The 15,582-nt window shown below is 32.0% G+C and overlaps 1 protein-coding gene across 1 annotated transcript; it reads right to left on the bottom strand.

Annotated features, from left to right (window-relative positions):
- Positions 1-13,956: 13,956 nt before the first annotated feature.
- Positions 13,957-15,303, bottom strand: LOC131647054 (vestitone reductase-like). The gene is made up of 3 exons (XM_058916971.1): positions 15,153-15,303; positions 14,344-15,067; positions 13,957-14,243 (listed from the first exon to the last, which is right to left on the bottom strand). Exons 1-3 carry the CDS (start codon positions 15,271-15,273, stop codon positions 14,102-14,104), a joined length of 987 nt encoding a protein of 328 aa, XP_058772954.1. The 5' UTR covers positions 15,274-15,303; the 3' UTR covers positions 13,957-14,101.
- Between the last annotated feature and the right edge of the window lie 279 nt (positions 15,304-15,582).

Genomic DNA, 15,582 nt, shown 5'->3' with positions numbered 1-15,582 from the left:
AAATACTTGGAGCAGGGGTTGTAGAAAAAGTTTGGGTGATACATTTTAATTAATGAAAAAGGGCCTTAGTATCTACTACGTAACTAAAAGAGTTACGATATCGACTTAAATAGTCCTCGGCAGCGACGCCCAAAACTTGATCGCGACTTTATGTGTCTATTAGTCGGAAGACTGCAAATGCACAGTCGTGTCGTGTAGTTTTAATAGATATCGAATCCACAGGGACTGTGAATCGATCTACAGTTATCTAAAGTTACTGTGTAAAGCTAAGGCTAGTGATATTTTAATTATGTTTTAGGGGGAAACTAAAATCTTAAATCGAGATAATATATTGATGCGCGAATATCACTATGTAATTCGTCTAACTTAGGTGATCCGAAGTTCCATTGGTCACGTTTTTTATCAAATAAAAATCTTTATTAAATATGTCCGTTTAAAATCCCTCTTCTCAAACTCTCGCTCTATTGACTTAGACTACGATCCTAACTCATAATGTACGCTCTCGCTGTCCCATCAGATTTAGAAACGCTTTTTGAAAACAACATAATTAATAAAATGCCTTTTTCATGTAAATATTATTATCTTAAAAACCCTTGTCTCAAACTCTCGCTCTATTGACTTAGATTATGCTAATATTCTCTAACTTACGCTCTCGCTGTCCCGCCGAGTTTAAAAACACTTTTTGAAAATAAATAAATATCTAATTAGTTTTAATACGCTCTCGCTGTCCTTAAACCTGATGTCCAGTGTCTACTATCCGGTTAAATATCTCAAACTCTCGCTCAGTTGATTTCTAACCTTAGTCCAGTTTAAAAATCTCAAACTTTCGCTCTATTGATTTTATAAACTTTTAATAAATTCAATTAGACACTAAAACCAGAAAAAGGTTATTTTCAATAAAACATTATTTAAGCCAATTTGTTTCGGATCCCTTTGGGTAGATTAATTTACATACTGATATCTAGGTAATTTAGCTAAACATACTTATTAAATTAAACATGCATAAACAAAAAAATTCATATATTTAGACATATTCAATAATTATAAGCAAGAAATATAAAACTTTAAATTAAATAAATGATAGAAACCTGAAAATAATACTTGAATTAATTCTTGAACTTGAAATGCTTCGGTCAAATAATAATAAAAACAAGGAAATAAAATACTATGATCTAACGTAAGGTTAGATCCAATAAAAATTACACAATAGTTACCGATGTAGAAACTATTGTTAGAAAATAAATATCTGCCTAAAACTATGAAAAGAAGAAGAAAATAATAACTTAAACTTGAATACTGGAAAATATTGCTGAAATCGAAGATAGGAAAACTAAACGAGAGAAACTATGGCTGGGACTAAAAATTGTCCAACCCCTTTTACATGAATACTCTCCTCTTTATATATTGGGAATTGTTGGAAGTTATCATGTGAGAGGTAGTGGAGATAGTGGAGATCATGGTTGGAGAAGTTGCGAAAATATAATACAGGAATGAAAACTTGGAATTGTCCATGAAAATAGTGGAGAAAATGGTTAAGTGACGGGTCCCACATGCTTTTGGAGACGATCGTCTTAGGTAGATGACGTGGATGAGAGTTTGGAGGCGTCTTGAGTGGAGACGGGGGTCTCAAGTGGTGGAGACGGTCGTCTCTACTTGTTTGCCCCACACAGCCTTGGAGGCGGGCGCCTCCACTTATGAAGTGGGCTTCCACTTCGTTCTTGGGCCTTCATCTTGTAGTTTGTTATACTCCTTCAATACCCCTCTTTTGCTATTTATACCTCCTTTCATTTCTTTGGATTTTTGAACGATTTCTTCTCGATTTCTTTCCTTTTCTCAATCAATCTTCGAATAACCTAATTAATCTGAAACAATGAAAATACCAACATAATACTAAAATAAAATAAAATAATTAAAAGAAAATACAAACATTATTTTTGTAAATCGAATCAAATATGCTATATAAATTCGTGTTATAAATAGCTCCTTTAGATAAGATCTTCTTTAACCCTTTAAGATCAAGGTGTCTAAGCTTTTGGTGCCACAGTTTTATTTCATCTTCATTGGTTATCAAGCACGTGGAGGAATAAGCATTTATTTGAGATTCTCACATATAACAGTTGTCTTTAGACCTGGTGGCCTGGAATGAAGAAGGAAATAGCTAAGTTTGTTTATTCTTGTTTGACTTGCCAGAAGTCAAAGATCGAACATCAAAAGCCGTATGGAGCTATGCAACCTTTGTTTATTCCTGAATGGGAGTGGGATAGTATATCGATGGACTTTGTTTCTGGTTTGCTGAGAACAGCTAAGAACTGTGAAGCCATTTGGGTTATTGTAGATAGACTGACGAAGTCTGCTCACTTCATACCGATGAAAATGGATTATCCTATGGAGAAGTTGACTCAGTTGTATATTGAGAAAATAGTGAGTCTACATGGTATTCCTTCGAGTATCGTGTCACATAGAGATCCAAGGTTTACATCTAGATTCTGGGAAGGTTTGCAGGCTTTGGGTACTAAGTTGAGGTTGAGTTCTGCTTATCATCCGCAGACTGATGGTCAAACTAAGAGGACGATTCAATCATTGGAAGATCTGTTGCGTGCCTGTGTATTGGAAAAAGGTGGTGCATGGGATATTTATTTGTCGTTGATTGAATTCACATACAACAATAGTTACCATTCGAGCATTGGTATGGCTCCGTTTGAAGCTTTGTATGTTAGGAGGTGTAGGACACCATTGTGTTGGTATGAATCTGGTGAAAGTGCATTGATTGGACCAGAGATTATTCAAGAGAAGACAGAAAATATTAGGATGATTCAGGAAAAGATGAAAGCATCTCAGACTCGTCAGAAAAGCTATCATGATAAGAGGCAGATGACACTTGAATTTCAAGAGGGAGATCATGTGTTTCTGAGGGTGACTCCTACGACGGGTGTTGGTCGAGCACTGAAGTCAAGGAAGTTGACGCCGCGTTTTATTGGTCCGTTTCAGATTACGGAAAGAGTAGGAGAGGTGGCCTATCGTATTGCTTTACCACCGACACTTGCAAACTTACATGACGTATTCCATGTGTCTCAATTGAGGAAATACATTGCGGATTCGTCCCATGTAATCCAAGTGGATGATGTGCAAGTGAAAGATAATTTGACAGTTGAAGCCTTGCCTATGAGGATTGAGGATCGGAAGTTAAAGCAACTGCATGGTAAGGAAATAGCTTTAGTCCGAGTGGCTTGGGGAGGAGCAGCAGGTGGGAATGTTACTTGGGAGCTGGAGAGTCATATGAAGGACTCCTATCTCGAACTCTTCGTTTGAGGTATGTTTTCGAGGACGAAAACTCTTTTAGTGGGGGAGAGTTGTAACACCCCGTAAATTCTTATTTATTAATTTAATTAAGTTTTAAATTAATTATTTGGAGTTAGCATTTTATTGGAATTATTGGAAAAATTACAAAATGTTAGTTGTTGGGCCAAGTGGTGATGTTAGTAATGTGGGGGTGCTAAGTGAGTGAGCCCATTACTAATTTATTTTATGTTTTCATAAAATAAAGGGAAATAAGAAAAAAGGAGTTAGAACGTGATTATTATGCATTCAAAGGTAGTAGAACTGATTATGATTGTTATTTGATTCGATTGCATGTTTAGGTTTTGGGGTTTTGGGAGATTTAGGTTGTTTTGTTGAATTGATGTGATTGATGAATTGATGAATGATTTTAGTGTTAGATGACCTCTAAATATGTTATAATTATAGTATGTTGTTCTATTTGATGATGTTTTGGTGTGGGAACTGTTATGGTGCGATTTGATTGAGATTGGGAGAGGAAAGATGTCAAAATCGCAGAAAAAAATTCTGCATCAGCGCAGTGATAAGTGCAAAAATGTAGTTATTTTGTGTTTGTAAATAGTGGCACTTATCGATACTTTTTGTTAATACCGTTTGAATAATTCCCCGTTTTTGTGTATATTTGTATCGTTTGTGTTTTGTTATATTTTCATGTAAATATATACCGTTTGATAGTTTTGTTGTCTTTTTATAGGTAATTATGCGTGTTCGAAGCTTTGAGGAATAAAGTGTCGAAGACACGGCGGCGAGCACGTGATTTTACCAATTCATCGACGAACAAGGCTCAAAATAAGGATGATAAAAATCATCAATTTGGTTGCAATTTATTCATTGTTAGATAGAGCATGAAGTAAGCTTTCTAACGCTTCGAACCGGGCGTAAATCAGAGTTAAGCCAATTTATTCATTGTTATTCATTGTTTCACGAATGGTAAGTAACTTCCTCGCGGTAAGCCAATGCTTTCGCCTCAAATGCAACCTTAAGAAATTGACCTGCCCAAACAATTAACAAACAAATTGATGATTTTTATCATCCTTATTTTGAGCCTTGTCCGTCGATGAATTGGTAAAATCGCGTGCTCGCCGCCGTGTCTTCTACACTTTATTCCTCAAAGCTTCGAACACGCATAATTACCTATAAAAAGACAACAAAACTATCAAATGGTATATATTTACACGAAAACGTAACAAATCACAAACGATACAAATATACACAAAAACGGGGAATTATTCAAACGGTATTAATAAAAAGTATCGATAAGTGCCACTATTTACAAACACAAAATAACTACATTTTTTCATTTATCACGCAGCGTGCGTCGACCTATGAGATCTATGCGTCAACCTACAGGTTCCGAAAAGACCAGCATGAGTCAACTCATGGGTCGGCCTGTTCAAACTCGAGGGGGGCAGAAAATTCTATGCGTCGACCTATGGATCTTGTGCGTCGACCTACAACATACAAATTTTTTTCACAAATTTTCCGAAGGCCATAACTTTCAAATCATACATCCGTTTTAAGCGCCGTTTTGAGCGTTGTGAAGCTGATTTAAAGTTTTATATGATGGATTGATGAAATGGGCAGTGGCCCTATTTTATTTTAAATTTTGATTTAATTTAATTGATGGATTGTAGCACTGTGTACATATGTGTGTGAATGTAACAATGTGTTGTTATGGTCATGTAACTACCTTGAATTCATTATGACTGGGAGGTGTTTTGACATGATTATATGTGATATAACTGAATGATTGCTAATACATGTGCATGCTTGTTGGTGATGAAATGGTGAGTTGTAATGAGACGATGCGAAGCATCGGATCGGTGATGTTATAAGTATGTCATATGTGTGCATTCATTCATACGCATTTGGTGATGGATCCCGGTGATGTTGTGGATCAAATGGTAGGCATAGTTCCCATTGTGCAGAATTTATGTCGGTTGGACTGTATCTTAATTCATGTGCATGCTAATATAGTATGATCAAATGATGGTGTATTATAATTGGTGATGTGTTTGATTTTGGTGCTTGATCAGTTGTTATAAATCTGAATACATGTTGTGATTGGGTGAATGATAATGCTATGATGTTTTATTACTTATGATTGTATAATACTTATTAATTTCGAATGAGACTCACCCTTACATATTGACATTTTCAGATTAAGGAGTAGAGGCATCTTGAATTGGTGAGGATAGCTCATAGACTAGTCCGTAGTCCGTGTCGAGTCATGCTCTGATTTGTAACACTGGGGAACGATAGACTTAAGAGTTACTTATGATACTCTATTTTGCTGTTTTGGATTATGTATCGTTTAGTTTATGTTTTGCTGATGTCTTACGATACCGTTAAATGATATTCCGCTGTGTTGATCATATGTTTTAACATCTTGTGGATCGTTCCTAATAAAGCATGACGAACGACTTATGGTTTTCATTATTTTCTTAATTGTGGCACCCTTGTTTTATGCTTACTCTGATTTTTATTATAATTGCTGTGGGGGTTTAGAAGGGTGTTACAAAGACATCTGGCTTGACATTAGGACAAAAATTTATGATAGAAAAATTGTTATAACAACAACCATGATGTTATGATCTTGAACAAAATTAGTACAGAGCCATGTTTTACCAAAATTTATTCAATCATAAAACCATGGAACTAACAATTATGTGAATAAATTGTTTGAACAAGGTTAGATCCTTCATAATCTCAATTAAATCAATGTGATTTGATACATAAACAACATAGATCAAATTTATAGAGGTGTATAGACCTCTTGCAATTATAAATTTTCAATTCAAAATCATCATTGAGATCATTGCATATAGGCTGGCTATCCTAGCTCCTATAATTGTTCCAAAATACTAAAGATGTTTCATTAAGGGAAAACATATTTAAGAGTGCATTGGGATTACTTCATAAGCCATTAATATGTTGGAAAAAATATCCTTTGGGGGTAATATGGATTTGAAGATAGGCATCATAAAAGCATTTGATACTTTAGATTGGAAATATCTTATTAAAGTTCTTGTTCAATTTGGTGTTGATCAAAATTCTTGTGATTGGATACATACCATTCAAAACTCGTCCAAACTATCAATCATGATAAATGGAAAAGTTAAATTTTTTTCTAGCTCTATAGGAGTGAGGCTAAGAGATCCTCTGTATCCCTTGCTCTTCTATATTGTTGAAGAGGCACTTAGTAGGCAGTTATCTGTGTTGGTGGATCATGGTAAGTTGACATGCATATCTATTGACAAGACAATCGTTCCTAGCCACACTTTTTTTTTGTAGATAACCATATTATATTTTTCAAAGCTTCAAGAAAAAATATTCATGTCATTAACCATCTCCTTCAAGAATATGATCAAAATTTTAAACAACAAAGCAGTCGATCTAATTGTAAGTTTTATGGTGGAGGTACTTTTGAATCTAGGTTTAGCCACATTGTAAATATACTTGGATTTGTTGTGGGATAGACACCATTTAAATATCTTAGAGTTTTATATTCATAGAGAAGCCTATAAATCTTCATCTCCAAATCATAGCAAATAAAGTAGTATCCAAGCGAGATACTTGGAATTGGCAACTTCTTTCTATGCTTGGTAAGGTTCAATTGGTCCAATGAGTCATACAGGAAATGCTTCTGTTTAGTCTTAGTATTTATGAATGGAAAATAAATATTCTTTAGAAACAAGATTCTTGCATTAGAAGTTTTGTATGGACATGTAGTCTAAATAATAGAATATTGATTACTACTTCTTGGAAGGTTATTTATTCACCTTTATCTAAAAGAGGTCTTCGTCTGAGAGATATTAAGAAAATAAACAAAGCTGGTTATTTATATCTTTGTGTAAAGTTGTCGACTATCAATAATCAATGACTTATATATTCATTAGTAGATACATCAGGCACAAAAAATCAATCATGGATCATATTGACACTTTCGCCGCTCCCTAGACTCCCCAATTAGTGGTATTAGAGCAATAATTCGGCTTAGTAGGGAAGCAAGAGCTAGATCCTAGGTTAGATCCTGTTATATGATGTGGACGAGACGATTCACATTTATGGGGAGATTGTTGGGTGCAGATGTGAGTGGTTAAATCCCACATCGGATATGAATAGGTAGAATGTTGAATTTATAAATGATAATCATTCACCTAATGCCTTAAGGTTTTGGGTGGGATGTGTCGTCTCCCTCTCTTCTAGTCCTAGAGCATTGGTCTCATTGTTTTTCCTGACCCTGGTCTCCCGAACATGACGTTGTGTTTATAGGTTTTTCTACTAGTGTAAAGGATGTGGAAAAAAAATTCTTAACATGAAAATGATATCTTAGTAAATTTGAGGCCAACTCATGTGCTCTTTTTGGTTGACTTGAGAGCCCTAATATGTGCTTGAGTTATTAGAGGTTTGAGAGTCTATTGCCTCGATTTTGTAGTGGAGTGTTATTGGTGCTTTTATGGAGGTCTTTTTTTATTGATGATGGTTTTTATAGTTGAGATTTAGCCTTTGGACCTCTACTTTGGTGTCGTGTGTATTATTTTGATATTTTTTCTTTCTCTTCATGTCGTGTACCTCTTATTAGTGCCACTTATTGTTCCGTTGTTGTTTTACGTGACATTGAATTAATACATATTTTGTCAATTTTGTATGACTCCTTGTATCATAATAGGCCTTTAGTAGTCCCTTCTAAATTACATATATTTATTTCTTTTGCAAAAAAAAAAAATGAAAAAGTCTCAACTAAAAAAAATCCTCTTTTTACTTAATAACATCTGAGGTAGAATTTTTTCACATTATGTAATATTTTGACTTCTTAGGCTTATAATTAAAAATGAGTTGTTCTATATTAATGGACGATCAGATATATTTTAAAACAAATCATTGCCCGTTGATTGAACTATTCTTTTGACTTTTCATCTAACGGCACCATGGTATTATAACATTTTTTAAAAGGAAAATAATAATAATAATAATAATGTTATGAATATTTATGTTAGTGGATGTCCATCCATCTTCTAGTTCTTCATCTTCTTATTCCATAATTAATATGTGTTTAATATGTATGATTTTCTATCTCCCTTGAGTTCTATAAATAGAGACCCATATTACAATGTAAAACACACTTGGAATAAGATAAGATAATATTGCTCTCTTTCTTCTCTATCTCTCTTAGATCTCTATATAGTTTTAGTTAGTTTTATAACACGTTATCAGCACGAAGCTCTACCAAACTTGAAAAAAATTGAAGCCCTAACTGTTAGAGGTAATATTAGTTAATTATTTTATTACTTTTCTTTCTCATTATCCGTGTTGAATTTTGATATTATATCTTATTAAATTAACAATAATCTCTGAAGGATTACAAAACAACGTGTTTGTTATATAGTTCCTGAAGAACTTAACAAATATCCATTAAAGATAGTATTAAGTTTGTTATATAGTTCCTGGAGAACTTATCAAGCATCCCTAAAGGATTATAAATATTATTATTTTTATCACTAAAAGATTTGTGATTGAGTTCCTGAAGAACTACAAAATATGATTGAGTTCCGGAAGAACTATAAAAAAAATTGTGATTGTGATTGAGTTCCTAAAGAACTACGCACAAAAAAAAACTCCCTTAAACTAATGTTAAGATATCTCAGGAGGATTGCTTAAAGAATTATTTTTCTTAATCGATGTGAATATTTGTGACATGACTTTGAAGGGATTTTTTTTTTGAGCTTCCTAGAAGAATTATGCAAGCAATTGTTTCTTTTTATCACTACGAGGATCATTTTTGATATATAATTCTCGAAGAGTTAAAGTTTTAAAATAAGGATTTCTCACACCTTAAAATGTTGTATCTAGAATATTAGAAGAATTTCATCATGATATTAATGAATCCCAGAAGGATTGCATCTATACTAATAACATATCCTAAAAGGATTGCATCTGTTATGTTAAAAATTTGAAAAATGAATGCATCACCTATATTATCGAATTCTAGATGGATTGGATCAATAATATTGGAGTATTTTAGAAGGATTTCACAAAGAAATTTGTGTGTTTCGATGTAAAAAAGTTGTAATATACTCATAAAATGTTTGTCATTCCAGAAGAATGACATGAGTGACTCTAACACATCCCAGAAGGATGACTATATTTTTGGATTATTGTAATTTTCTAGCATTTGCTTATGTTAAAAACTTACTAAATTTGTTAGAGTATAAATTATTTCATAATTAGAATTATAAATCTATATATTTCATCTATATATATGATGATATAATTTTAGTGATATGATTTTGTATGATTTTGATAATTATATGATAATATGTTCATATGCATGTGCAGGGACGGATCTAGAAATTTTGACAAGTGGGGGCACAATAATTTTAAAAAATAATTATATAAATATATATATAAAAAACATAAGAATAAAATGATAGTATTAGGTTCGAAACCCACTAGCTACAAATTACTTATTAAAAAAAAAATATATGAACATGAACAAACCCTTCAAATATTCTTATACAATTGTGGATTATTTGTCAAATTTCCTACAAAGATATTGGCTTATTTCAAAACAAACAAAACTATGCTAATTTCAAAAGTAAATATTCATTTGGATAAGTAGATTAGTCTATAATATTGCACACTTTAAAATAATAATTTTTAAAATAATTTTGAAATAAAATAAAAAATTGCCTTCAATTTAAAATCTAAAGACAATAAAAGAATAAAATAATAGTTAATTTTTTTCTATTGTAAAGTGGATATGATGAAATTAATTTTCTTATTTTATTTGATCCCCTAAAAATTTTCATTATATACACGTTATCTTTTATAATTAAGACATATAAGTTACAATTAATAGAATTGCGTGGGTTATAATTAAGACATATAAGTTACAATTAATAGAATTGTGTGGGGGACAAAGCACTAATTTGAGTGGGGTCAAAATATCAAATGTCCTATAAATATTTTATAATTAGTTAATAAAGAATTAAAGTAGTGGGGTCAGCAGCCCCCATTTCATACAACATAGATCCGTCCCTGTGCATGTGTATGATTAAAGTGTTAAATCATGAGATATTATTAGGATGATCAATGTTTGCGGATACAATTTCTTTATTCACGTTATTTCTAAATATTGATATTTTAACAAGAGAATTAAACCATTGTAATCTATTAAAGAATATATCAATAGTCTAAAGTTGCTACATATTTTAAAGTTGTTATAATAGTGCTTAGATTTCTCATATAAATCTTAATTATACTATTCTTTTCTTTTTACAAGTATAGTGTATGGATGACATTTGTCAGTCCATCTTAAAGGCACACGAAAGTAAGCTCATATTTTGATAGAGTCGAGATTCGAATGAACTTTAATACTTTATATTTTCTTGTTGTGTGTTCTCTTTATGTCTTGCTAAATATTTTCGTCATAGATAATTCACATGAATTATATTGGATGTATTGAATATCTTTGTATTACACAAATGAACTTGGACATAAAATGTATAATAGAAAAGCTATCGGCTTTTCCCTCGGGCTTGTACTACACTAATATTAGTACAATTGAAGCACATGTCATTGTAAACCAATAGTTTACAGATTAGACTTAGATGTGTCGTTGGTAAAACCGGTTGGGTCATCTCGGATATAATATGATGCGAATAATTGGTATTGAAGAACCATAAGTTTCTTCAATCCAGTAAATTTTTGTGTGTTTCTAAAGGAAAATAAAAATTTGAGAAATTGCGTTTGTATGACATTAATTGTTGCATCGACTAAAATATCATGCATATGTCTCTACTCACAACCAGAAGTTTGTGAAATTATTTTCTCAACTAATTAGACTTAGAACTTGTTTTCTGGATTTTTTAGAAATTCCTGTATAAGTATCACATATATTATTAAAATTGATATTGAATATCATGTAACACATGTTCATAAAAAGAAAATGGACCCGAAGATCCATTCTTTAGACGTCTAAAGTTAATTATATGGTTGATACTTATGAGATCATCAATTCTAAATTATATATTTGAAACACCCAAAGTATGATATTAAGATATTTATTCGCATTAAGCCAACAAGATACTATATCTTAGTCCTCCCTAATTTATTCTAATATTTCTCATCTAAGTGAACATTTGGATGTGTTGTGTATATTCCAATTGCTCCAATATAATACATTAAGATGAGTCATGAAAGAATATTGGAAAAATATAATTAATATGAATCTCAATTTTGAGCAAATAATTTGAGAAAATAACCAAATACTTGATTGCAGCCTAGTAGGCTGATTATCACTTGATAAATTAATTTTCTCAATATTAGAGGGAGGGAATAAATAGCTGAAATCATGAACAAGAAGTTCAAATGAACAATTTAAAATAAATTGTTGTCTTGATCCTCGTACAAATCAATATGAACCAAAATTTCAAAATATTATTCATTTGCAAAGTTTATGAAATAAATTATCAGATGGTAATACTCCACTCAAAGTGGATTCTCCTATTGGATAATATAATATTGCAAATGAGTTGTAGTTGCGCCTGAAGCGTGGTATGAAAGTCGATTCCAATTTTAAAAGTCCTCTACTAAGAAAAGAAACTAAAGATGACCCAAGTGAGGATATGAAAATGGTAAGAGCACTGTGATCTAATTTAATTTTTAGTTCCAGAAGAACAAATCAAGTACTTGAAATATGAAATAAAGAGATCTCGATAAATTATGTCATGGATGAAATGGAATGGAAACGAAATTGAGATAACCAAATAAAGTCAATATTGACAATGTCTTTGTATACAACATAGCGCTAAAAGTGATCAATGATAACGAGGATCGTGAGTCAAAGTCTATTAAAGATTAGAGACTAAGTGAGAATTGACCAAAATAAATATATTCAATTGAAGAAGATTAAACTCACTGTACAAGTTACTCACTTTTGGACCTGTAGTCCGAATACCTCAAGGTGTGAAACTAATTGGATATAAATGAGTTTTTACGAAAAAGAAAAATAAGACTGATATAAAGTTTGATTTATTGCTCAATGATTTTCACAAAGACCTAAGATTGATTTTGATAAAACATATTCACCTATAGTGGATTCAATCGAGTTTTTATAATTAATTAGCCTTGTAATACATGAAGGGCTTAATTTGAACATGATGGATGTAATGACATCTTATTTATATGGTTCACTTAATAGTGACATTTACATGAAACTCCCTGGAGGGTTCAATATACCAGAGGCATGTAATTTTGGATCTCTAGAAAACTATTCCATCAAATTGAACAAGTTTCTCTATGGGTTGAAACAACCTGGATGCATGTGGTATAATCACCACAGTGAATATTTACTAAAGGATGGATATACAAATAACTCAATTTGTCCTTGTATTTTCATAAAATGATATGGAAAAGTATTTGCAATAATATTTGTCTATGTGGATGACATAAGTATTATTGGAACTCCTGAGGAGCTTCCAAAAGCTATAAATTGCTTAAATAAAGAGTTTGAGATGAAGGACCTAGAAAAGACAAAATATGTCTAGGTTTGCAAATTGAGCATGTGGACAAAAGAATATTTGTACATCAAGAATGCTATATAGAAAAGTGTTAAAATGATTCTATATGGACAAAAGATGAAAATGTTAGATCATTAGATGTTGAGAAAGATCTTTTTAGGCCTCGAGAAAAGGATGAAAATTGCTTGGTCCTGAAGTACCATATCTTAGTGCAATTGGAGTACTAATGCACGTTGCTAAATATACACATCATGATATATCATTTGCGGTCAATCTATAAGTAAGATAGAATTATTCACCTACACGAAGAAATTGGAAAGCGGTCTAACATATACTTCGTTATCTTAGAGATGCAGGTTACTTGTCAGATTCTCACAATGGTAGATCAGAAAAAGGCTATTTATTTACATGTGATGGTACAATCATTTCATGGAGATCTATGAAACAAATCATGGCAACAACTTCATAAAATCCTGCATAACTATTACCACTACATGAAGTCACTTCGAAGAAGACATTTTAAGCAACAACTACAAAGAATATCGTCTCACATGTAAATGTCTGCATGAGGGGGAGAAATACATATGTTTTGCACTCTTTTTTCCTTCACCATGGTTTTGTCCCATTGGGTTTTCCTGTTATGGTTTTTAACGAGACAATTCACATTCAAAGGATATTGTACTCTTTTTCCTTCACTAGAATTTTTCCCACTAGGTTTTTTCTAGTAAGGTTTTAACGAGGCATATCCTCAATGGACATCCAAGGGGGAGTGTTATGAATATTTATGTTAGTGGATGTCCATCCATCTCCTAGTTCTTCATCTTCCTATTCCATACTTAATATGTGTTTAATATGTATGATTTTCTATCTCCCTTGAGTCCTATAAATAGAGACTCATATTACAATGTAAAGCACACTTGGAATAAGATAAGATAATATTGCTCTCTTTCTTCTCTATCTCTCTTAGATCTCTATATAGTTTTAGTTAGTTTTATAACAAATAATAATAATAATAATAATAATAATAATAATAATAATAATAATAAATAACATTATTAATAAAAGGATAAACAATACAAATAGTATACAAGTAAAAAAAATAGCACAACATGTACCAAAAGCAATTGCAACAGGACGAAATACAAGAGAAACGTATGTGTTCAAATACCAAATAAATATTAAGCCGTGTCTAATGACATCTTATTTATTAATTATGGTTAACCATCTTGTTAATTTGATGGTTAAAAGAAACCCTTTTCTTTGCAAGATTGAATTGCATCCTCAAACATTTCCTCAATAGTATGTTTAAACTCAAATCCAGCATCTGTGAGTTTTTTTGATGTTAAATGTGGAAGCTCAAGACCTTTAGGTCCCTCAAGCAATCTATAGAAAAAAAAAAATAATATTAGTAACAATTAAAGAAAGTTCACATTAATTTTGAATATAGAATTCGTTTTGATTTTTAGTGTTTAAAAGAACTCACTTGGACTTTGGAATTTGAAATTCGGGATGCTTTGAAGAAACAATGTCAACTACTTCCTCAACGGTTGCAAGGAATGGTGAACAATTGTATCTTCCTTTTGGATTAGCATGTTCAAGTAAGAATATATGTGCTCGTGCAACATCATCAACATGCACCATATGAAAACGAGATATTGGACTGTTGTCAGTATTACCAAATAAGTAAGGTAGTACACCATAAACAGAGGTAGGAAGCTTAGGGCAAATGAATGGTCCAACAACAATAGTTGGTATAATAGTCACAATATCCAATCCATTTTGTTGTCCATATTCAAGAACAGCTTTCTCTGCTAATGTCTTAGAAACTGAATAAGCCCAACCGAATGGTTTATAACTTCTAAGAATGTCTATATCACTCCAATAACTCTCATCCATTACATCTTTTTCTTTTTCTTTGTCTTGACAATAAACAGCAGAAGCACTTGAAGTGTAAACAACTCTCTTCACTGTCTTAGAGTTTTTACATGCTTTTAGAATTCCTAAAGCTCCATCAATGCTTCTTTTTGTCACTATTTCTTCTGGTTCCTTCTCTTCAAAATCAACCGAAGCAGCGGTGTGGAATATTCCAACGCACCCTTCAATTGCTTCATTGAAACTTTCTGGATCGTCAAGATCGGCATTGAAAAATTTTAGTTTTTCAGATGCTCCTGGAAGATCTGTGAGAAAGCTAAGATCTCTCTTTTTCTCTGCAATTTATATAATTTTAGTTACATATCTATTTTTTGAAAACAGAAATTAGTATTAGAAATATAGTACAAAGTAATATTTTACCTGGATCAGCTCTAACAGTGGTATTAACACTGTAACCATTTTCAAGGAGACTCTTGATGATCCATGAACCAATAAAACCTGTACCTCCTGTTACACAAACTCTTCCTTTTCCTTCTGACATTATCACAATTTTGTTAGTTCTGTATGAATGTTTTTGTTACCTTTGGATGAATGTTGATGGTCACTTACAAATGTATATATATACACATCCAATATTGTTGCCCATCACTTTTCCTCCGAATATTATAATCAATACGTTCTAGAAGTTGAATTTTCATCATATAGTTTATTATTATATTAACTCTTGCAGACAAGTTGGATGGTTTTTTAATGTTCTTTCATTATTTTTGTCAACAAAAGAAGAAGCAGGTCTACATGATTGGATGCTCCACTCCACACTCATAAATGAAATAAAATGAATAAATTATAA

This window comes from Vicia villosa, linkage group LG2 (genome assembly GCF_029867415.1).
Source record: "Vicia villosa cultivar HV-30 ecotype Madison, WI linkage group LG2, Vvil1.0, whole genome shotgun sequence".
Classification (NCBI taxonomy): domain Eukaryota; kingdom Viridiplantae; phylum Streptophyta; class Magnoliopsida; order Fabales; family Fabaceae; genus Vicia; species Vicia villosa.
This window is presented reverse-complemented; position numbering and strand designations above follow the sequence as displayed.

What these genes read in the sequence shown, in the direction of transcription:
- LOC131647054 (XM_058916971.1), bottom strand. Translation starts at nt 15,273, where the DNA reads ATGTCAGAAGGAAAAGGAAGAGTTTGTGTAACAGGAGGTACAGGTTTT. An exon ending in CACTGTTAGAGCTGATCCAG is followed by an intron (nt 15,068 to 15,152) that starts GTAAAATATTAC and finishes TATAAATTGCAG; the next exon opens with AGAAAAAGAGAGATCTTAGC. An exon ending in TTTCAAATTCCAAAGTCCAA is followed by an intron (nt 14,244 to 14,343) that starts GTGAGTTCTTTT and finishes TTTTTTCTATAG; the next exon opens with ATTGCTTGAGGGACCTAAAG.